The sequence below is a fragment of the Urocitellus parryii genome, chromosome 9 (genome assembly GCF_045843805.1).
Source record: "Urocitellus parryii isolate mUroPar1 chromosome 9, mUroPar1.hap1, whole genome shotgun sequence".
Classification (NCBI taxonomy): domain Eukaryota; kingdom Metazoa; phylum Chordata; class Mammalia; order Rodentia; family Sciuridae; genus Urocitellus; species Urocitellus parryii.
In genome coordinates this window covers 54,785,980-54,811,790 of record NC_135539.1, presented here as the reverse complement: position 1 = coordinate 54,811,790, position 25,811 = coordinate 54,785,980, and the positions used below count along the sequence as shown (strand labels likewise).

The 25,811-nt window shown below is 34.0% G+C and overlaps 1 protein-coding gene across 18 annotated transcripts in view; it reads right to left on the bottom strand.

Moving 5' to 3' along the window:
* The window catches only part of Crem (cAMP responsive element modulator), a 79,699-nt gene that overhangs the window by 23,037 nt on the left and 30,851 nt on the right, over window positions 1–25,811 (bottom strand). For 5 of the 18 annotated variants that reach the window (XM_026409098.2, XM_026409092.2, XM_026409090.2 and 2 more), the window contains exons 4-7: window positions 15,761–15,907; window positions 12,820–12,917; window positions 12,319–12,461; window positions 2,643–2,831 (exon numbers count right to left, since the gene is read on the bottom strand). In XM_026409098.2, coding sequence (XP_026264883.2) covers window positions 2,643–2,831; window positions 12,319–12,461; window positions 12,820–12,917; window positions 15,761–15,907 — 577 coding nt within the window. Of the gene's footprint in view, window positions 1–2,642; window positions 2,832–12,318; window positions 12,462–12,819; window positions 12,918–15,760; window positions 15,908–23,808; window positions 23,887–25,811 lie in introns of those variants that run through there. The other 13 variants (XM_026409101.2, XM_026409103.2, XM_026409099.2 and 10 more) reach the window with 6 other exon arrangements.

Below are 25,811 nucleotides of genomic sequence, written 5' to 3'. Positions count from 1 at the left end.
AAGGAAGCAGAGGTCAACAGTATTAAGTACTGCAGAAGAATCAATCAAGATAAAAACTAAGAATTCAAAATGAAATTGATATTGCCTTTCAGTGAGATATTAGAGTAAAAGATAGATAGGGAATATTGTCTTTAATTTCAGGATAAGAATGCCCACTGACTGACTATGTTTAACACAGAACTGAAACTCCTAGACACTAATATTAAAAAAAGGAGGAGGAGAAAGAGGGAGAAGAGAAGGAGAGAGGAAAAAGAGAAAAAAAAAAGATTAAAAAAAGTAAAAAAATTTGACAAGAAGAAACCTTATTTATATATGGTGTAAATATTTACAAAGTTTGACAAATGGATTCACAAAGAATCAGTGTTATTTAAAGTAATTAGAATTTATCTAGGTTAGTAGATAAAAGATCAACTATTAAAAAATCAATATCTATTTATACCAGCAACAAATAGAAAATGTGATCAAAAAATAAGGTACAATTCATGATAGCAAAAACTACCACAAAGCATTCAGGAACCAGTTGAGTAAGACCGCCATGGAGAAAAATTTTAAACTGTTTAAAACAAAATCTTACTAAGTAAAAAACCTGTAGTTTGAGATTTATCATTTTAACAACATTATAAAAACTTCATCTTTCCCCAACTTAATCTATAAATTAAATGCTGTCTTATCACTGTTTTTTTATTATTATTATTACTTAAAAACTCAGTTATTCTAAACATATGAAAGAGTCATGTTTCAAATAGCTAAATCAGCATGAAAAAAAAGAAAAAAGAAAGATGAAGAACTTGTTCTGGAAGACAGAAAGTATAGTACTAGCATAAAGAAAAAGATAAATTGTACAGAACAGAGTTGTGAGACAGATCCAAAATTACATAAGAAACTATTGTATAATTAAGGTTGCCCCATAAATTAATGAGGAAAGAACAAACCAATGATTCGGGATACAGTATAGGGAGAAAACATTAAAAACGGATTTCCAGCTAATTATACACAGAAGTGGGACCTAGATGGATTAAGAATATAAAACTATAAAAGTTCATGGAAGATAATGTAGAAAAATAATTCTGTGACTTGTAGAAGAAAAAGAATTCTGGTTTGGGAAGCTGAGGCAGGAGGATGGCAAGTTCAATGCCAGCCTTAGCAATTTTTTTTTTATTGGTTGTTCAAAACATTAAAAAGCTCTAGACATATCATCTTCCATACATTTGATTCAAGTGGGTTATGAACTTTTAATATGGTATTATGTAAAAATGTGGATGTGTAACCGATGTGATTCTGCAGCCTTAGCAATTTAGAGAGGTCCTAAGCAACTTAGTGACACCCTGTCCTTTAAAAAAAAAAAAAAAAAGACTAGGGATGTCGCACAATGGTTGAGCACCCCTGCAATTCCTGGTACCCCAAATCATAAAAATAAATAAATAGATAAGTTCTTACATAAAACTCCCCAAACACAAGACTTACATGTATATTATATAAAACAAAAATTATAAAAACAATCTCTATTTACAGTTCAAATTTTCAGATCTTTCCATGTAAAAAGATGATGAGAAAAATGACTATTCTTCAAGATTATTCATTTAGGGGTTGGGGTTGTGGCTCAGCGGTAGAGTACTTGCCTAGTATGTGTGAGGCACTGGGTTTGATCCTCAGCACCACATAAAAATAAATAAATAAAATAGAGGTATTGTGTCCAACTACAATTTTTAAAAATAATAAGATTATTCATTTAGATACATAAGGTTCATGAGTAAGGGAAAAATATAAGGTTGTTTTAATTTACTATTTCAGTTCTTCACATACTTTTATTACAATCTATATTAATTATAACCTGTTTTTTCCCCATACTTGCGAGACTTTCAAACTAAAAGAACTGGTATCACTTGTCTTAAAATTACTGCTATGCAACCTAAGCAAATGAACCCAAGGAAAATAATTAAATTAAAACACAGAATTTTTAAAAACTGTATTAAATACACATATTACAGTTATCATAAGCACAAATGAAGTTCAAATAATATTTAATTAAAATTTAATTTAAATCTTAGGTAATCCTAAAAGTTCAGGGTTACACCCCAACTTTTATTTCACTACTGTCAGCTTTCAGAAGAGCTAGAATGGGTACAGAAAAATTCAAATATGATAACAGACTAATACACACACACACACACACACACACACACACACACACACACTGCATTTGTTTTGAAATGAATTGTTTAGAAATTAGACTTGAATGTAATAGCTGAGGAAAGACCCAAATTCAGGGCATTGTGGACTATATACTTAACTCTTCATAAAACAGGTATGAGAAATATAGGAGGTACAGCATTTGTGACTTCCAAAAGAAGGCTATTAACCTAATTAAAAATTCATTAATGTTTCCAACTCCCTTTGTCTATCATGTTGCTCTGAATTTAGCCTTTCTTTAGAACCAGTAAAAACTGCTAAAGAGTGAAAGTCAGATAATTTCTTTCACTTCTTTAATGTATTAAAATATTTCTTCTTCAAGCTTTTTTGTTTCCCACCCCACCCCCAAACTCTATCTCCTGTATATTTCATCAAACTCTAAAATCACCACTAAAGGGTGTGATATCAATAATCCATAGGTATTCTAAATGTATTAGATTAATAAAATATACCTTGAACAACAACCTGGCTGCCTGGGACAAAGAACTGCTGTGTGCCATCAGCTGATTGTGCTGCATACTGTACAATTGTAGCACCTGGTGGAGGAGCTCCTGAATTTGTCATTGTTAATGCCTGTAGTCCCTGAACACCATCAGATCCTGGATTAGAAATCTGGATTGTTCCACCTTGGGCTATAGCAACTTAATAGAAAAAGAAAAGAAATATTAGAGAATTTCAGGATTAATTTTTAATAACCCCATGTTGGGAGATATACTCTGGGTCTATGTATTACCATTACTTCTCATTCTCAAATTACCCTTATTTTTATATGCTGAATTGATAAGGAACATCAGCTTCATTATGGGAGATGATATTGAATGACTGATTGATTTCTGTGGTGTTGGAGATGGAACCCAGGGCCTTGCACATGTTAGGCAAGTGTTTTAACACTGAGCTACATCCCCAGGCCAGGGACAAGACTTTAAAAGTTTACAAACACCTGAGTATATTTAATATTTTGAACTTTTAGAAATTCCTGGGACCCATAAAATTTTTATCCTCCCTGGGATCCATCCAACTAAAATTATTTAAGAGAGTGGCGAGATAGATGGGAGAATGCCCAGCTTCTTGGTGTTCTCCATTCTCTCCTATATTTTTAGTTATAAATAACATTCTTCTAAGTCTTAAGAAATGCTCAGTGGAATTTCCATTAAGCATTGCAATTACAATGATTCCGTACCTTCATTCAGCTATTTTTCTCATTTATCGTCAAAAGTCAGTGTCTTTTAAAGTAACATGAATCAAAAAACTCGACTATAAAACTGTAAACGATAACTTTAACTATGGCAGAAGAATCCTGTAATGTAAGATGTTAAGTTGAAAAGTTCTTTACCAGTCAACTCTATTGAAAGAATTTGTGCTATAATATTTATCTCTACTAAATGTCTGGAATACAATAAAAATGAGGTAAGGTTCCTCTAAATACTGAGATTAGCTAGTCATGCTTAAAAGTTAACATACTGACTCTAGGTAAGTGCTCTACCACTGAGCTACAATCCCAGCCCTTATCTATTGTTTTAATAACTGAAGATCAATCCTATCTTGGATAGAAAGGGCCTACTCTCAAGAGAAAAATAATCAGGTCCGGATGGGGCTACACCCCAATTACTTTTACTGGTTTTGGTGAAAAGTTTCAAAAGAATAACTGATCAAATGTTTTGTTTTAGAGCTGGGGATGTAGCTCAGTGGTAGGGCATTTGCCTAGTGCATGTGAGGCCCTGTGTTCCATCCTCAGCACTCCAAAATAAATAAATAAATGGCTAAAATGTTTTAACATTTCTCTAGTGGACAAAAATGTACTATTTAAAATATCTAAGAGGTCTGCTATACTTTAACATAAAGATTATGATTGCATGTTTTAGTTTAAACAGTAGAGATTAATCAGAACCAATGGCTATCCTTTTTTTAAAAAAAGGAAAAAAATCATACATAAACTAGCTAACTACTTTACAATGAAGATTTTAAAAGCCCATCATCAGAATAACAACATGTATGGATAAAGGTAAGTGCCTTACAGGAATATTATAATAGTATTTAAAACATACTCCAAATACATTCAAGTCATTTTCAAACATTTTTAATAACATCTAAGCAAAGACCACTTAGGTGATAATCTGATAACATAAGCCTATTAGAACTACAGAAAGAGTAAAAGTAACAACAACAAATTTTCAGTTCTTTCACCTAATATTCTAGTACCTACTACAGAAAAATGGGTTAACACATTTAAAAAGTTTTCAATACAAATGCATGCTGTTTTTTAATTCACTGACAGGTTACTATTAGAGTAGGATTGACAGAAACTGAAGAATCAGTTACAAAATGCTGAAGTACTAAAGCTGAAAAACCCTGTGATAATATTAATTTAGCAGGCTTTTTTAGGACATTATATTCTGTACACATTTTAAAAATAGGATATCTTCAGCTGGACATGGTGGAATATCCCTGTAATCCCAGCAACCGGGGAAGCTGAGGCAGGAGGATCAAAAGCTTAAGCCAATCTGGGCAACTTAGCCAAACATTGTCTCAAAACAAACATAAAAAAGAATAAGACAGCAGGATCAGAATTTCAAGGCCAGTCTCTGAATCTTAGCAAGGTCCGAAACAATTCAGTAGACCCTGGTTCAACTCTCAATATCAAAAAAAAAAAGCGGGGGTGGGGGGGTTCATGCAAAGGTGGGGAACAAGTGAGAGGGGCTGGGAATGTGGCTCACCGTAAAGTACTCTGGGTTCAACCCCTAGTACCAAAATAATACAAAAATAAAAATAGAATATTTTCAAACTATAACTCTCCAAAGATTCCAAGGATTTGGCCTTCATATTTAAGGGGTTTGGAAGAGACCTAACTTTTTTTAAAAGAGAAATATAAAAAAGCAAGGGATATTGCTCTCTTAGGTCTTCATGGCTAGACATAAATTTTATATTTGAATGCGTGTTTTCAGCTGATAATTAGTTTGATGCTATAGAAATAATGCTTTAAAGGGAAGAGCCAAAGGCATTAGAACCATAATGTGTAAAAGCACAAAGCCTAATACAGAGCAGGAGCTCAATAAATGAAATGAATGGCTACCATTTTCTCACAACATACTATATTATAAAGTTGTGACTTCAAAAGAGTTAAATGAGACATGATTTCTAATTCCTATTACAGAATTAATTTTCAACACCAATACAATTATGAAGCTTTTGGAATAGTACTTAGAATCATGGAATACATAACAAAAATCTACCTTTTCTCTTGTTTTTTATTTCCTCCTTTTCCCAATAATTTTTCCCCTAAAGTTCCAACCCATACTACTTTGTTTTCATACTATGAACACACACACACACCAAGGATCTGTTTCTCTTGCCATGTTATTTTCTGATGAAGTCAACATATAATTAGATATGGAAAACAAATACCACCATTCCCTCCCTTCCCCGTCATGTGGGCTCCAAGGGAAAAATATTTCTACTGATAAGTCTCATGCTTTGAACCTAGTTTCATTTTTTATACTGAAGGGACCCTTAATTTTGGCATTATCAAATGGCAAAGGACATTCCCATTCAAATTATTATCTCTTGTTTGATAATAAACAAGATTTACCAATGCTTCAGGATCCTGGAAACAGGCTTTGTGTGTGCCTATCTGTATTCAAAGATTTGAGTAGAAAACTTCTTAGGTTTCAAAATATTCAAGGATAGAATAATCTGTTTTCAGTAAACATAAATCAAGATAAATAGCAGAAAAAAATAAGATAAAATTAACTGAATTTGGACAAGTTCTATTTTAGCATTTTTAAAAAACTTTCAGTGAAAAATTTCCAGCAAATTAAGAGTAAAGAGAACTTTTTGTCATTCATTTCCTCTGCCTTCCCGCCTCCCTTGGAGTATTTCAAAACAAACCCTGCATATCTGACTAATCATTATTAAAAGTTATTAGTGACCAATGAAAATAAAATACCTTTGCATTTCCTATTCATTTTACTCAGGGGACCTAGGCTTTCTTAATGCTTTCCTGGAGTGACACATGCAACAGAGGCAAAAAGATTTATAACTATGACCATATACATTTTTGTTGAAAACAATGAGGAATCCACAGTGGTCCATGATATTGATAGAGACTCAAGCAGAAGTAAATGTCTATATGCACACTTATTTTTTTCTCTTTTAACTAATCCTTAAAAATATTACTTAAAATAAACAATAACATTTTCATAAAATAATTTAAATTGAATTAAAATTGAACAGTTTTAGAGTGCATAATCAATTAAATTCTATGTCAATTTCCATTACAAATTAATTCAAGCCTGCTAGTATGCTATCAGCTCACAATACTGGTAGACAAAGGTTAGGTTGCTATTATGCCAATTGCTCTGGGAACTACCTAAACTTTTTTTTTTTTTGGCTAAAGTCTAATGTGGGTTATATCCCATAATTAACCCATAATGTGAGTTATACCCCATAAGCAAGCAGGTCACTCAACACTTACTCGTTGAATGTTCGACATGATGACCTTATATTTTAATAAGATTTTTAAGATTTTTTAAATTTTAGAGGGGAAGGGTAACATCAATTTACTCAGTATATTCCTTCTAAGTTAGTTTTAGCTGATCATACAAACATCTTTATATACATTCTTATATGGTGATAATATTTAGTTTCAAATCAGTATTAACCCAAGAATGCTTCCCCTTCCTCTCAATGTGCCATATTCCCTGGATATACAGATAAGATAATATATCAGCTAGTCTAAGGCAATACATTTAAAAAAAATTCTGGAACACAAAATTGCTTGGAAATCTGCTACTTCTGCTGCCATTGAGCACTTTTCCCTAACAGCTATTAATATCATTAAAAGCATGGAGAATATTACTTATGGGATGAAAATTCAACAATCTTGGTAAAAATTTTTAACTGAAAAAGTAACATTTTAGGGCTGGGGATGTGGCTCAGCGGTAGCGCACTCGCCTGGCATGCGTGCAGCCTGGGTTCGATCCTCAGCACCACATACCAACAAAGATGTTGTGTCCGCCGAGAACTAGAAAATAAATATTAAAAATTCTCTCTCTCTCTCTCTCTCCTCTCTCACTAAAAAAAAAAAAAAAAAAAAAAGTAACATTTTAAGTCCTATATAATCAATAAATATAACAAGAAAGGTGAATTTAAAAAGAGCAGAGCCAGGTGAGATAGTGCACACCTGTGATCCAAGTGACTCTTAAGAGGCTGAGGCAAGAGGATCACAAGTTCAGACCAGACTTAGTAACTTAGGCCCTAAGCAACTTAGTGAGACCTTGTCCTCAAAAATAAAAAGGGGTGGGGATATAGCTCAGTGGTAAAGGATCCTTGGATTCAACCCCCAGTACAATAAATACATAGGTTAGAAAACTGGAAAAAAAGAAAAAAGTCCATGAACAAAGGAGGAAGTAGAATTTGTCCAAATTAAAATTTCATCTGAGGGGTTGGGGTTAGGGCTCATTAGTGGAGTGCTTGCCTAGGACATGTGAGACTCTAGGTTCAATTCTCAGCACAGCATAAAAAAATAAGTAAATAAAATAAGATACTGTGTCCATCTACAACTAAAAATATTTTTAAAAATTTTATCTGAGAAAATTAAATTTTTTCTTGATGCTATATTTTTAATTCTAAACTTGTACATATGAGCTAATTCAAATAAACCATGTAAATGTTTTTGTATTATTATTATCATCATCATCATTATTTTGAGATAAGGCTTCACTATTTTGCTCAGGCAGAGGCAAATAGTGATTAAAGAGCCATATTTACATGAAACAATATTTTAAATGGTTTTGCAACAGTTACCCTGGGAGAACATAAGCTAAGTCACTACTAAGAATAATAAACGCAACTGCATTTACTTTAGAATGTGTACAGATTTCTTTCATGAAGAAATGGTGTTGATTTATGAGTCTCCTAAGAATTCTGAATTATTTAAGCAAAGTTCACATTGTCTTTTCATAATGGTGGATAGTGGATTGACCTACTTACCTTTCATGTATAAGAATTCCAGTAAAGATGAGTTAACAGAGACCTATTCTAACAAAATTCCTAGTAAAATAATGTAAAGGCATACAACATTTTTCTAGAACAATTTGAAGTCTAAGGTGATAGCCTTTAATTGGTAAGGAAAGAGTTTGAGTGTAGTATGGTGGCAGGCACACCTTTCTTCTTTTACTTTGTTTTTATGAATTTTCCCGTCTATTAAACATCTATTGCAGCAAGTAACATTCTTTGCTAATTTTAAGACTCTCTCAGTAGCCATCTTTCATATATTCTCCTGAGATAGAACAGATTTTCTTTGACCAGAATCACATTACCGTTTGTTGGCTGTGCCAGGGATGAAACCGAAGGCCAAATGCTAAACAAGCCCTCTACCACTGAGCCACACCCTCAGTCCCACTTAACTATTAGACAGCAACTCTATACACTAAGATCTTTACTTTCAGTAAAGGTTTTACAAGGCCTAGCTCTGTTGGTTCTACAATAATAAAACCCACCCTGTTTTAATTTTTATTCTTCCAGTAACTGAGGTTAAACTCAGGGCCTCATGCATGCTAGGCAAGTGCTCTACCACTGAGCTACATCACTCTACCCTTCTTATTTTATTTTGAGACAGGATCTCACTAAATTGCCCAGGCTGGCCTCAAACTTGGACTCATCCTGCCTCAAACTCCTGCATAGCTGGGATTATAGGTGTGTATTAACATGCCTGGCTTTATATTTAAAAATTTTAAAACCTATTTTAAGTCTCTGCCTTAAGTCTACACCCTGGAAGTATCCTATTCCAACTTATTCGAGTCTTATTAAACTTATTCCAGTCTTAGTTTTTGTGATAAAAAAATAAGCTGAGGCAACTTATCCCTGCTACTCAAAAAAAAAAAAAAAAGAAAAGAAAAAAAAGCTGGAATTAAGAAAGAAAGTTAACTTCTGTCAATATCTTTCAACTATTAAAAATGTAATTACTTTTATATGGGAAAACTTGATTACATATATTTTTATTTTTATTTCTTCAACTTAAACACATTTAATTTTTTTTTTGTTTTTTAATACCAGTCAACTCATTATACAAAGTTAAAAATAATAAAATAATCATCTTAAAGAACAAGAACAAAGTTTGGGGGAAAGTCATGCATGGATGAATGTTGAACAAAGAATTAAACCTAATCGGAAAGGAAAACTTTTATAATAAAAGGTTATGAGCTGGGAGCAGTGGCACATGGCTTCAATCCCAATGGCTCGGGAGGCTAAGGTAGGAGGATTATGAATTCAAAGCCAGCCTGGGCAACTTAACAAAGCCCTAAGCAACTGAGACCCTGTATATAAATAAAATACAAAAAAGGCCTGGGGGGTTGGGGAGGCAAGGGTTGTGGCTCAGTGGTAGAGTGCTTGCCTAGCATGTATGAGGAACCTGGTTTGATTCTCAGCACCACATATAAATAAAAAATAAATAAAGGTCCAATAACAACTAAAAATATATTTTTAAAAAAGGGGGCTGGGGACGTGACTCAGAAGTTAAGTGCTTCTGGGTTCAATCCCTGGTACCAGAAAACAAATAAATAATAAAAGGTTATGAAAGAGTCTCCAAAACACACACAGAAAAATTTTCAGAAATTCTAGTAAAATAAAGTCCTCTATTCCAAAATCCCAAGGATGTTAGTAACTGTTTCTATTTCTAGATCTTTAGATATAATATTAAGGCATTAATATCTGTTTTTTCTAGTAAGAAATAAGATTAATTAAAATGGATCTTGTGTGCATATAAATATATATTATTCTCTAAAGTCCACAAATGATTTTTAAAAGTATAAAATGTATTTACTTCTCAAATGAGTTATATACATAAACAAGTGTCACTAAATGTCCCCAAAAGTGTATTAAACAAAGGTGATGTTGCTTTGTGTGGTAATTTTATCTACAGACCAGATATAAAGAACCACCACTATTTCTCACTGAAATAATCATCAGGATCATATTGTATAGGTTCAAATTAAAACAGCTGACAGACTCCACGACCTCTTACATGGCAAACAGATACATGTCTAATTTCTAAACATGCAGTTTTCTAGTTCTCAACCATAGCTCCTGACTACACCTCCCCCTATTGTATATACACAGTGAGTTTTAATGCTGAGTCCCCTGCTATAAGGTAGCACCAAAAGCACAAGGAACAAAGTATAGGAACTGGCTGGAGGGAAAAGCCTAATATAACATAACATACCATAACATAACATAACATAAACGAGACTCTGCCACAGCAAACCTATATTTCAATAGTTGCATGTCTTTTCCCCACTACATTTACCTTTTATCACCTTCTGTCTTCACATTGACCCCAGAATTTAGCAATATACATTACTCTCACTTCAGACTAAAACTTGAGATGCAAAAATAATATTTTTAGCTCTGATCACTGTGATATCAAATAGCAGAAAGAGGGTGCCTTCCTACATCATCTCCAGCTTTAGCACTGTCTCAATTCCATATGTTTTCACTATTTCAAATTAACCTCTAACACTCACTCCCCTGTTACCTTATAAACAGATCACTGCTTCTTTGAGAATTACTAAGCAGTATTAAGATATGCCAAAGAAATGTCAAAATAAAAGCCTCTCCGATCATCCCCAAAACTTTAAAAAGTCTTAACATTATTTCTGCAGTAATTCCAATCTTTTTCTTTTCATGACACAAACAAAAAATGTTAACATGTGTACAGCCCTCCAGGGTAAATGGATAAAGCTGCTCAAGGCCACGGCTACCCAGTGAGGATACTACTCCAGCAGGTCCCAGGTCTGCTTCACCCCTCTGGGAAATGAGGGATAGAAGTTATGCACTTTGAAACCTGGTGCCAAATTCCAGAGACATACCAGGTGGCAACTCTGATGTACAGAGCTAAAACTACCACCACATATACCCAGTGGGCCAGATGAGAAAAGCACATAAGTGAGAAGTAATAAAAGAGAAACAATAGTGAAAACCTCAAAGTCTAATTCTTGCAGGCAGTGGGGGGTTTTCTTCTCTTAAAACACTGATTTTGGACATTTTGGACATGTCCACTCAGCATTCTATAGAGGCCATGGATAAATGACACCCTAATACTGACAGGTATATGATAGAAGCTGCCCAAAATGACCAAAGGAAAATTAGTTTAACAATTTTATACTGCAAATCCATCACAAAAAAAAGTTCTAAAAAAAATTTAAAAATCAACAACTATATATGAAAGAAGATAATTTATTTTAATAGAGTTAAAATTTTTCTAGAGATTGTTACTTTTAAAGGGGAAAACAGAGAATATATCTACAATCTTAACACCTTATTTGAACAAACACGATTTAATATCACATTGTTTTCAATACTGACGTTGCTTACCCCACACCCCGGTCCCATCCTTTCCCCTTTCTTTTTCTTTGCCCTCTCTTTTTAAAAATTATTTTTCTGTATCTATCATTCTTCTTTTGAGGGGAAAGAAAACCTAGTATTTTAATGAGAGCAAAAATCATAGAATTAACAATCCATTAAAATGCACAAGACTAAATGTGAATGTATCTGTTTATTTAGAGCTTTTGGTGTGTAAAATCTCAAATAAAATAAACTATCCATTTGCTATAGTTTTAAAATTAAATAATTTTTTTCTCTTTTAGGAAAAACTGAAACACAAATTAACAGTAGAGAGTAGTGAAAACAGAATTACATTAAAACATAATTTAGAAAACACAGGGACCTCTTTTAGATTAGTAAGTATATGTTGGTAACAAAAGCCAACAAAAGAATAAAATACAAACATTTATATCTTACATTTGCATTCATTATAAAGACCAAAAAAAAGTAATAACTTTCAAACTATTAAGGTGAATAAAAGATAAATAGGAAAAAAAACTCTCCTTTTATTTTTAACCCCAATTTTTCTATATTCAGCAATAAAATTTTTACTTTTCAAAAGTATATGACAGCTATCAATACAAATCTCTCACTTCTTTAACATGTACTTTTTATTCTAAGATATACAGTTTAGGTATTAATGATGCATTTTAAAATGAAACAATTTAATACCAAAACCAGAATTGCTTCATTATAACTAGAGAAGACTTAAAGCTAGCACTGTATCATATTTAATCGCAGCATACATACTGTATTGCCCCGTGCTAGTCTGATATATGCTAGTCGGTACTGCCATGGTAGCGATGTTAGGTGGCGTTCCTTCTTCCTCTGATTTTTCTTCTTCAATTTTGGGAACACCAGGCACATCAGAGGAAAGTTCATTCAGTATTTTTCTAAAATACAATTTAACAACATAACTGATTAAGATGCATGAATGAGACTTAAAAGAATCACTTTGATCTGTAATTTTTATTCACAGTAGCACATGCCTGTAATCCCAGCTGAGGTTGAGGCAAGAGAATCAGGAGTTCAAAGCTAGCCTCAGGAACTTAGTGAGGGCACCTAAGCAACTCAGTGAGACCCTGTCTTTAAATAAAATACAAAAAAAATGGATGGGGATGTAGCTTAGTGGTTGAGTGCCACTGGGTTCAATCCCTGGACCAAAAAAATAACTAACTAAATTAGAATAAAAATGTAATTTTTCTACCTTCTTGGACAAAGTATCATTCTAGTAGTTAACAGTTAACTCACCTATAAGAGGGTCTTCGTGAAAGGATTTCTCTACGTTTATGAGAATCAATTACACCTTCTGTTTCTGCAGACTCATCTGTCTCTGCAATTGTTGCTACCTATAACATAAGATTTTCTGAAATACATCACAAAATATAAAATCTTCCTTGTTAAAAAAATAAAATGGTAGTAAGGGTCTTTGTGTACAACACTGAGCCAGGTGCTGTGAAGCCCCAAAACACAGTGAACCTGAATTTAAAAAGCTCATGATCTGGTTCAAGAAAGGAAAAACAAACATAAACATTAAAGTTATTGAAAAAAAAAAGTATGGAAAGAAATGGTATAGATAATAAATATTATGAAAATGCAACAGAAAGAGTGGTTCAAATGTCAAGTGAGACTTCACTGGGAAGAGCAAAACATGATACATCAGAGTCAAGATCCTAACCCTGAAAGTGCCCTTATAATTCCAGCAAGGAGTGAGTAAGCCAGTGATAGAGGCAGGAAGAAAGCCCTCAATTTCACTTTTTTCTTTTTTTCACTATACCATAGCTGGCTTGAGCTGGATTTTCAAAATAGGTATTAAATAGGGCCAAAGGAGAAAAAACATTTAAATAAACAAAAGTATAAACCAGAATAAAGTTAGGATTTATATTACAAGGAGTAGGGTAGGGTTTAATGGAATTAAGTCTTAAAAATACAAATAAGAGATTTCTCCTTAAAAAGAAGGATCAGAATTTTCAGCATGATTTCATTTGTCAAGTCATGTAAGAATACAATATTTGGATTGGTAAAGTCGGAAAACTAATGGATTGCTACAACATGTCTGCTGTCAATATATTTAGCCATTTAACTGTGAAGGACTCGAGGAGCTGAGTTTACAAAACTCACTTTACTTAATACTACAATTACCTGAGAATTTGATTTGGGAAAAATTAAGAGGTTACTAAAATATCCAGAATGCATGCAAGAATGTATCACTGCTAAAGCACATATGACCACACAACCTTTGGTAATGGACACCCCACAAATAAGGGGAGCTTATTGAAAAAAAAAATGTTGTTGCACTAGACAATCATAATATCACTACTAAAATTTACCATTTTATACTGGGCTTTAATACTTCTGTCATATAACCAATGCCATAGCAACTCCCTTCTGTGAAGCAGGCTAGTATTTTACCCATTTTAGAAAGTTCATGCAGGGAAATTGTCTTTCCCAATGTCCAATATATAGAATTCTAAGATCCACCAGCACTTATTTCTACAAAGACAATTAAAACCATTAATTCAACAAAGATTTAAAAAGCCTATTTATAAGACAATATTTTCTTCTAATACCAATCAAGTTAAAACTAAGTTAAAATATCTGCAGCCAAATAAAAGTCATAATACAAAGAAGAGTGTGGAATGACTTTCTTCTTTTATTATTAGAGTCAGAAAGAATTAGAAATTTTGGAATCAAGAGTCAGCTCAGAAAATAAAAGACAATGATGAGAATTATACTTTTGAACAACTAGTAATGATTCCTAGGGCTGAGGTTGTGGCTCAATGGTAGAGTGCTTGCCTATTATGTTTAATCCTCAGCCCCACATTAAATAAATAAATAAATAAATAAATAAATAAATAAATAAATAAATAAATAAATGTATTGTGTTCGTCTACAACTAAAAAAATAAAATTAAATTTAAAAAGAGCCAGGTGCAGTGGCGCATTCCTGAAATCCCAGTGACTTGGGAGGCTGAGACAGGAGAAATCATGAGTTAAAAGCCAGGCTCAGCAACAGCAAGGTGCTTAGTCGCTCAGTGAGATCCTGTCTCTAAATAAAATACAAAACATAGGGCTCAGGATGAGGCTCAGTGGCCGAGTGCCCTTGAGTTCAATTCCTAATACCAAAAATAATAACAATAATAATAAAGAAATGATACCTATACTGAAAAGATAACCAAGCTTTTAAATCATGTGAATTTATCACATCAACTGTCATGCTATAAGCCTCATTCTTATTCTGTGATAGACCCTACTCAAATGCTCAGGTAAAGGACAAGACTAAGTAGATGTATCTCAATTTTCCTCACAGATTTTTTTTTCCATCAATTGGGTTCAAATAATTTGAAATTTAAAGGATAATAACAAACTGACTTAAGAAAAGATATAAGTTTAGTAAATAAGAAAAGTATGCTTCTAAAATGCATAATTAATAATTCACATCTACAGATAAAAATGTTTTACCTTCAAGAAATGTTAAGGATTTGTAACAAATTTTGATAAATAGTACCATACATCTCTGGGTCACAACCACATTAACATGTACAAAAGCCAAGGTTTAATATGAGTGAGGTACATGACATATAAACATAATACTCAAGTGACAGTAATACCATGTCACTTTCAGGCTGGGGTGCAGCTCAGTGGTAGAATGTGTGATTAGCATGCATTAGGCCCTGGGTTCAATCCCCAGCACCAAAATAAATAACATCATTATCACTTTCTAAGGATTACATACACTGATTTAAAAAATTAAATTTCTACCCACCTACCAATGTGAATGTACACAAACACAGTATCAGTACTAAAATCTATATATTACATGATCAGACATCTTTCCCAAAGAACACTCAAGATACTTTAAAGTACTACTAGAGAGCTTTATTAAATAAATCTGAATATGAGCACAAAACAACTTGAAAAAGACATGAACTGCTTATCTAGCAATTACTAATTCTGCAAATTAAAAGCAGACAACAAAAACTTCAACTTTTAAGTCAAATCTATGCACTTAGCAGGGTACACGGCACAGCATATGTAAAAAAGGAAATCCCTTCAAACTTCTAATTAAAAAATTTGAGTATAAAATCTACAGAGAGAAAAATGATGATAAATGAATTAGTAGTAAAAGAAAAACAAAGTCTCAAGAAAGTCAATGAGAAATTAATGACAAATCATCTAGGAAGGAAGCTAACCTGAACAGTCTGTATTTGTGGTGAATGAATAACCGATGGTTGTGGTGTCTGAATTACTCCCTGGACATGTACAGTTTGGCCCGAAGGTAATTGCACTAGGGTTACAGCTGGGGAGCCTCTTCCAGTGCCTGATCCAGCTACAGAAACCTGCAAAAATGATCATCATTGAGGATTAAAGCTGAACCTTAATTTGTTATTGTCTATTTTTAAGAAACACCACTCACTACTATGACTAACTTCTCTTTTCTTTCTCCTGCTTCTAAGAAATGACAAATCAGCTGGGGTACTTACCATTAGGAGTTGGTCACTGTCCTGGAACTGTCATTCTCTGATGTGACAGATATTAAAGAACCCATGCTCCTCACTTTTGGTGCCCATGCTTCGATGGATAAGAATGTTCCAAGCACAAGGTTCTAAAGCAGTTAAACTACCTCACTACGACCTCATGACTACTAACAGTGACATCTTTTTGAGGCTAAAGTATAAAGTACCCCAACTTAAGAGAAATCGAAGATAAAATGTCAATATGGTGAATTTTTACACACATATGTATAAGATCTATAATAATTCTAATACTATTTTAGATGTAAGCTGATACCCTGTCTCTATTTTAATAATAAGTCACAGTAATTTTTATGCCCCTATAATCACATAAAAAAGGTCCAGACCAAAGAAATTTCAGGTCCTTTCAAGCCCTAGTATCTCTGATGGAGAGAAAGCCTCAGAGCTGGCATGGCCTCTTGGCACTCCTCCTCTCCCCAGAGACGGAGCATCCAAAGAGAGGACCAAAACTTCACTTAGCTTTAAGCAGAGAAGAGCATGTAGTCATTAAGTTACTCTTGTTTTCAACAGAGATCCCTACCAGCAAGACAAAATACCTCTACTCCCTTGAACTTGAAACCTGCTAAGTTTTCTAAGTAGTAAACAATTCTGTCCTATAGGCCAGTTTTCTTTTAGAAATTTTGCTTCATTTCTCCAAGATTTACTATTTACTATGACTTACTCAAAACAGTCAAAGACCTTGGAAATAAAATAAGCCACTTGTATCTTTCTGTTTTTTTGTACTGGGGATTGAATCCACTTAGTCACATCTCCAGCCCTTTTTGTATTTTATTTTGAGACAGGGTCTCCCTAAGTTGCTGAGGCTGCCTTTGAACTTATGATCCTCCTACCTCAGCCTCCTGAGCTGCCAGGATTATAGTTATATGCCACCATGCCTAGAAAGCCACTTGTTTCTACCACGAGTGGGAGCAGAACCAAAAGATATTAGTTATTGAAGGAAGCCTCTGTGTGTGATGTCACCTTTAAAGAATACAAATACAATCTGCTTTACTAGTACTTCAAAAGACATTAAAAATTGGGTTTACAACAGTAAGATTTATTTATGTCATTCACCTAGAAAGCAAATTTCTCTGGCAGTGTGAAAGTTAAATCTTTTATCCATACAATACAAATATGCGTTGAGCATTATACTAGTCTCACTAAGGTAGAGCACAGAATTGATAAAAGACCTAAGAAACAGTAGCACACCAAAAAGCATAGAACAAATTGCTCCTCTTTATGGACCATGAATGTTTTCAGAATACAGAATTGAAAGATCAGTGTGGACGTGAACAGTAAGTGAAGGCTTTGTGTGCAAGTCAGAGCTTGAGCCAGACCTTGATCTGAGCCTAGGTAACAGTTGGACATAAAGCAAAAAATGAGGGGGCAGCGGAGATTAATATGCAGGCCAAGAGCCAGTCTCAGCTTGCTTTGCCCTCTCATTGTCTATCTTAGACTTTAAGGGGGAGGAAAAAAAATCCCATATTGAACCAGCAGATTTAACAATTACAAATTAAAAAGAAAAAAATGGATATATTTTACAAGTGTTCTCGGCACAAAAGGCAACTTTGCATGAATTATAAAAAAGTACCCATATCTCTGTGTTGACTAATTACCAAAGGTCTCCGTTTTCTCCAAACAACTAGTTCTCAAACTTTTTAGTATCAGATGACTTTTACACTTAAAATTTGCTAGGAACTTTTATTTATATGACTTATATCCAGGTTAAGTGTTGGTAAACATTTAATAACCACAGCTGAGCAAGGGGTAGCACACGTGTGATCCCAGTTACTCAGGAGGCTGCGGCAGGAAGATCACCAAATTTGATGCCAGCTTCGACAACTTAGTAAGACCCTGTCTCAAAATAAAATTAAAATGGGCTAGGGATGTAGCTCGGTTGTAAAGTACTTGCCTGGTATGTGTGAGGCCCTGAGTCTGATCCCTAACACACACACTCACACACACAAACACACACATACACACACACACACACAATTAATAACCAGATCTTGTGAAGGGAGAACCCTGCTTTGTAGCTTTTGCTTATTTCTATGATATAAACACTCATACTATGGAGTATTTGAATCTACCAATGAAATCACTGGACACAAAATTGGAAAAAGATGTACACAACTGGCCTGTGCAAGACATTACAAGCCTGCTTCAGCACTCCACTGTTTTTGTTTTTGTTTTGGTATGTTTGTTTGCAGTACTGGTGATTGATCCCAGAGCCTTGTGCATGCTGGGCAAGCACTCTACTTCCAAGTTACATTCTCAGCCCTTAACATATACTGTATTTTGAGACAGGGTCTTGCTAAATTGCCAGGCTGTCCTCAAATTTATAATCTTGCTGCCTGTAACTCCCTAGCAGCTGGGATTACAGAAATGCACCACCACACCAGGCTTCTTCTGATTTTATCCATAGAAATATAATATCATAATAGAAATTAAATACTATTTTAAAAATACTTAGTAACTCATTTTCCAAATAATAAGTCCCTTACATGCTAACATAAAAACATTTTAAGAAAAACAATTACATTTTACAAAGCAAACAAAAGATAGTTAATGAGAAGAATGATATTATTTTTACCTTTTTTTTTTTTTTTTTTTACAAATACCCCCCTTTTTGTTTTTTTAATTTTCATGCCTATGATTCCTGTGACTTGGGAGGCTGAGGCCGGAGGACTGAGAGATCAAACCCAGTCTCAGCAACATAGCAAAGTCCTAAGCAACTCAGAGAGACCCTGTCTCTAATAAAAAATATTAAAAAGGGCTGGGGATATGGCTTCATAGTAAGCGCCCCCAGGTTCAATCTCTAGTATCAAAACAATTTTTTTTTTTTTAGTTAAAAGATGGATGCAATACCTTTATTTTATTTATTTGTATGTGGTGCTTAGGATTGAACCCTGGACTTTGCATACACTAGGCAAGCGCTCCACCACTGAGCCACAAACCCAGCCCTTATTTATTTATTTTTATGTGGTGCTGAAGATCAAACATAGTAGTGCCTCACAAATGCTAAGCAAGTGCTCTACCTACCACTGAGCCCCAACCACAGCCCTACAAATTCCTTTAATATCTAGTTAATGGAAGATACTAATATCTACTTTTGCCATGAATCTGTTACATGTTGTGTTAGTTGGTATGTGAAAAAAATCTGGGCCTGATATAGATAACATGATAACATGATTTTAAAAGGGAATAGTACTAAAATAGCTTTTGGTAGCTTGCTTTATTTATTTATTTATTTATTTATTTATTTATTTGTGCTGGGGAGAAGCTCAAGGCCTCAGTCACATTCTGCAAGTTTTCTACTACTGAGCCACATTCCCAACCCTTTCCCCCCCCAGTCCTTTTTTAAATATTATTTTGAGATAGGTCTTAATTAAGTTATATATGACAGTAGAATGCATTCATGCACTTTGATATATCATACATAGATGGGATATAATTTCTCATTTTTCAGAGCATACAAGTTGTAGAATCAAATTAGTCATGCAGTCACATATATACATAGAGTATAATGTCTGTTATATTCTACTTTCCTTCATATCCCCATATCCCCCATCCTCTCCCCTCCTTTCACTTCCCTCTACCTAATCTAAGGAACTCTATTCTTCTCTAGTACCCCCCACACACATTGTGAATTAAGCATCCACACATTAGAGGAAACAAACATTCGGCCTTTGTTTTTTTAGTGGGAGAATTGGCTTATTTCGCCTAGCATGATATTCTCCAACTCCATCCATTTACTGGCAAATGCAATAATTTCTTTCTTCTTTAAAGCTGAGTAATATTCTACTGAATATATATCATATTTTCTTTATCCATTCATCTACTGAAGGACACATAGATTGGTTCCATAGTTTAGCTATTGTGAATTGAGCTGCTATAAATATTGGTGTGGCTGCATCATTATGGTATGCTGATTTTTGGTCCTTTGGGTATAAACCAAGGAGTGGGACAGCTGGGTCAAATGGTGGATCCATTTCAAGTTTTCTGAGGAACTGAGATATAATCTTGCTAGGTTTCTTAGGCTGACCTTGAATTTGTGATCTTCCTGCTTCAGCCTCCTCCCAAGTTGCTAGGATTACAGGCATGTGTTACTGCACTCTTATAATAGCTTTCCCAGAAAACATAGATAATCTTTTTTGATAAACATCAAAACTGGACAAGTGGAAGTTTTTCAAAGTTTAGTTGCAATGTGCAATCTGAAACCCTATCAGTTACATCAAAACCCACTAGTCTGAGCTGGGGTTGTAGCTCAGTAAAAGAGCACTTGCTTAGCATTGTGAGGCACTGGGGTTGATTCTCAGCACCACATATAAATAAATAAAATAAAGGTCCAGCGACAACTAAAACATAAAAAAAAAATTAAAAATTAAAAAAACACTATCATGTACTTTGGATGGATCTTTTACCCATTCAAGATCTTGTTAACATCATGCACTAGTTATCTGGGAAACTTTGGCTAGATTGTCCAAATACTGACGTATTTCATGATACACTGTCAAAAATCAATTCACTAAAACAGCACAAACTTCATCAGAAAACTGCAAATACTGTCACAATGGCAGATGCAGGTTTTCCAAATTTTAAAATTTCTGCTTAAAACCCTGAATTTGATTATTGCCAATAAACACTTAATAGTTGTTGTCCTTCACTTGGTTTTTGGGAAAATACCTTCAAGTTTAAATAGCCTTAATCTGGCTGTTAGTCATTTTTTTGAGGGAAAAAAAAATTATGTACAGCCAAAACCCAGCCAATTCGCCTTGCTATTCAAACAATAACACGTTTCCTCAACAACATCATGTCTTCAGTATACAACAGAAGTGCTTTCTGTGAACATTCTACTTCACGACATAGATATGTACTCAGGGTCAAGATTTAAGCAACTGACAATTTTTACTGCTTCATTGAGGATGTTCTTAACTGAAACTGGTTTTGTTTTAACTGCAAGCAAATGGCAGTTAAGAATACAATGACTGGGCTGGGGTTAGAGCTCAATAGCAGAGCACCAAGCGCTCGCCTAGCATGTGGGAGGCCCTGGGTTGGATTCCCAATACTTAAAAAAAAAAAAAGATGAAAAAGAAGAAGTGGGGGAGGAGAGAATATGATACTCATACAGTTCAGTGCCACTGATTTGACTGAAGCTAAGACCACTAGTTTACCCACTATTGTTTTTGTATCATTAGTGCAAATGTTGAAATATCTTAGTATTGTAAAAAAAATAAATAAATAAAAGTGGTGCCCTAGCAAACCTTCTGAAAGCATCTTCAGCATCTCACCCAAGGTTCTGTGCATCACACGTTGAAAAGTGGTGCTCTATTCTAACATATCCCCTATACCCTGACTTTCAGCTTAAAGAATAGAGTACCAAAACAGGCTGAGATTTCAACTCAAATGTAGCAGTATAGCCAAAACACTCATGTCCAGTAAGCCTGATAGAAGCTCATATGTCAGAGACTGGCAAGATATAATTAAGCTTTCTAACTTATATGAAAAATGAAAGAAAAAAGCCAAAAAGATTTTGTAACCCAAAAAAAAGGCTTGATTGCTCAGCTTCTATCATTTCAGAGGAGGGAGAGAAACTTTACAATTAGATTTGTGGGCTAGCTCCCTAGATTATATGGTGCTCCTCTGTTCTTGTCCATTGACCACCATGTGTGTGGGTCATCTGGAGGGAAGTAGAAAAGGTATGAATATTTGCTTTTCCTTTACTGGATTTTTTTTTTTAAGTGGGGTCTCACTATTTTTCTAAGGCTGATCTTGAACTTCCTGACAAGTGATCTTCCCATCTCAACCTTTCAAGTGCCTGGCTAGTGGTGGAAAATTGTAAGATATTACATTTTCCCAAGTCAAAAGATTTTCTCTAGAATTAAAGAGTTCTCAGAGATACTCTGTCAGATAGCAAATGACTCTCAATGTTTTGCTTTGAAAAATACATATAGAGAGTAAAATATCTGAAGACAATGAACTTAAAATGGAAGGAGCAGGGGAATCCAAGAATACTATGAGTATGCCCCAAAGTGGACCTGTGGATTAGGGTGGCAGGTAAATGCAGTGCCCATATTAAATTTCTGTGGGGAAATGCTCTAGCTTCAAACAGATGAGATTATTTTGAAGAACTAAAAACAAACAAAAAAAAAACAATTCAAGAACAACTCATAGCTTTTGTTAAATATAAATCTTGCTTTCAGATAGTTTAGCTGTCTTTCAAGTACAATTCTCATTACTTTATTAAACAACAGATCTATCAAAAACGGTGTAGTGTCAAAAAAACCTGCTGCAGAAAAGAATGTTCTCCTAACATAGACTGTACTACTAGAATTCTGGAAATAAGCTACATGGATTCCATAACTGCAAAGAAACTTCTGTTATGTTCAAATTCTGGACAGTGTAGAGGCTCATAAGACAACTTTCTTTATTTAAAATAAATTTATTTAAAATAAATTCTGAGAAACAGCACAAATAATATGCCCTAAACCTTAGAATTCAGATGTATCCTTCTAAAAAAGGAAACTGACGTTCTATATTCTCACTGACTTCACCAAAACTGAGGAAGCAATAAGTATTAAGCCTATAACTGTATTGAGTTTACAGGCTAAACATCATTAAAAAATTAATATAGCTCCCTACCCTTAACATCTGAGCATTATTATTATATTATTATACTGATTGCATGGGTTACATCTGAATATTTGGCTGCCCTCAAAGTAAGGTATGGTACATAAATAGCACAGAAGTAATAAGAGTGATGATTCAAGAACATATATGCATGATGCCCCCAAAGCCAAACAAAAGGGTAAGTAAAGAAGCATCATTTTGCTTTAGGTAAGGTGACAGAGGCAGTTAGGCAGGTAAGGATTAAAGCAAGGAGGACAATCATGTAAAAATGTTTACTAGGCAAGGAGAATTAAGGGAATGGTTACTGACTTAGAACTCAGAAAAGAAAAATGATTTGAAAAACAAAAGAAAGATCTGAATAATACTGACAAACAGCAATCTATAAGGAATACGATAATTTATTTGCAATGTACAAACAGGATTCTCAAAAAGCTTTGGAAACAGAAAGGAGTTAAGTCTTTCCTAAAAACACTACTTTTATAGGAAAACCAAACAAAATTCAGTTACACTAAAACATGTTTATTTACCACAGGTATAAATGGAGAACTTTCTATGATATCAAACATTCATCCTAAGACTCTTTTATAAGTAAAAATATCAATGGAATACACCATATTTATGAATCAACTCATTCTTATTTATTCAACAATATTTCCTGGGAGCCTGCTGTGTGTTTAGACAGTGGGGATTTAGCAGTGAACAAAAAAAGTCCCTGCCCTTCCAGATTAGGAGGAAAAAAAAAAAGGATGAAGAAACAAATACATAATTTTGGGTGCTGCTTAATTCTTTAAATAAAAATAAAGCAGGGTAAGGGATTGGAGAGTGACAAGGTAGGGGGAGTGTGAAAGGAGGATATTTGTGTGAAAAGTTTAATGTCTCAGAAGAGTAGATATCTGCACAAAAAGCATAAAGAGAAATCTGAAGAGAAGGAGAAAGTGACAGTAAGATCTAGAAGTGTATTCATCACATTCCAATAACCAAGTAGGCAAGTGCTAAGACAATTTAAAAACATTCAAAGAACATATTTTATAACTTTATACCTCTTTTTATGAGGCTTTAAAACTATGTACAATGAATTCAGAGTAGATATTATTTACCTTTTTTTCCAGATCCCCTGAAGAATAATCTTCTTCTATAGGATGCCTGAAACATAGATTATGCTGATGCCACCACATCCACTGAAAAATCCCACTACAGACAGTAGTTAATCTGAAGAAATAGGTTAAGGTGATGCCTTACTTGGCTTTGCAATTAAAAAAATCCTAATAATGACGCTTAAAACTGGGAAAACCTCACAATGTTGTAACACAGCATTTGATTAGCACCTAGTAGACTAGCTCCAATCTGTAGCTAGGTTCCCTCACGTTGGGGTTTATGATGTCACAGTACAGCTGTGAATGTCACAGAGCTACTGGGCCTGCATTCAAAACAGTTAATAAAGGACTAAAAAGATGTGAATTGACAATATAGCAGACTACTCTATCAACTCTGCTGCAAGCAAAATCAAATCTCCAGATCAACTACTTTAATGTCAAGGACTATAATGAAAATCCATTAACAATCTGAGCAAAACATTGAAAGCTATCTTGATTTCTGTGTATTAAAACAGAATTCAACTATCTTTTTCTTCTTTGAAAAAAAAACAGTGTTTAAAAAATCTCAAATATGTTAAGGTTGAAACAGGAAAATAAAAACTAATATTAATTGAATACTTGATGAAGATGCAAAACACTTTTGCTTTCTAAAACACTCATATTTACTTGGGCCAAATGAAGACAAAAACAAACTGGAAATCCAAAACATAGAGTTAGTCCTCATTGCAGCATTTTAAGTGTTTTCCTTCCCATTTAGCATTTTTGGGGGGCGGGTTGTTTAGGTTTTTTTTTTTTTTTTGATAGTGTGGCTAATAAACTGCAAAATCAATGGAATTAAATTTTACTTAGTTTTACCTTGAGTATAGCAACTGAAAATATCTGTTAATAAACTAGTCATGTATAAGATATATTTTATATCTACTTTTTGTAATAATTCTAAAGAAATATTGCCTTAAATTTTTTAAAAAATATTTTTTTTAGTTGTACATGGACACAATACCTTTATTTGGTGCTGAGGATGGAACCCAGTGCCTCACAAATGCTAGGCAAGTACTGTACTACTGAACTACAACCCCAGCACCTCAAACTTTTTTTTGCATGTGTACCTAAGGCTTAAATAAATATTATCTGAAACCTATAATCTGAATAAAATTGGGAAGGTGGTCACTGTTTCTGGTATTGTAAATATAAATGGACAAATTTTATGTCTCTAAAAAATTTACCTTTTGAAAGCAAAGCAAATATCATAATCAAGTTAGTCTTAGTTATACATAGTTTAAAGCTTCTATTTTGATAATGTTCTTAGCATATATATATATATTTTTTTTTTATTTTTGTTTCCCTCCTAGCCAACCCTTATAGTATCCTGAATTTTCTATTTACAGTATTTGGAACATCATTTTATATTCTAACTACTATGAGACATTTAATGTACATCACTCATATATATGTATTGGGGGATACCAGAAATTGAATTCAGGGGCACTAGACCACTGAGCCACATCCCCAGCCTTATTTTGTATTTTATTTAGAGATAGTGTTTCACTGAGTTTTAGTGCCTTGCTAAACTGCTGAAGTTGGCTTTGAACTCGTGATCTTTCTGTCTCAGCCTCCTGAGCCACTGGGATTATAGACGTGCACCACCATACCCAGCTACATCACATATTTATAAAAGTATTTTGAAAATGCATATGGTCTGATACAATTTAAAAACCTTTTAACTCTAGAACTTTTATTTTTTAATTTATTTATATTAATTTTTTTTTTTTTGGCAGTGCTAAGGATTAAATACAGGGCCTTGGGCATGCTAGACAAGCATTCTACAACTGAGCCAGCCCTTCAGAATTTTTATTTCATCAGTTACTAGGGAATTGAGCCCAAGAGCCCTTCACCACTGAGCTAAATTCCCACATCCTTTTATCTTTTGAGACAGGATCTCCCTAAATTGCTCAGGCTGCCCTGAAAATTGTGATCCTTCTGCCTCAGCCTCCTGAGTAGCTGGGATC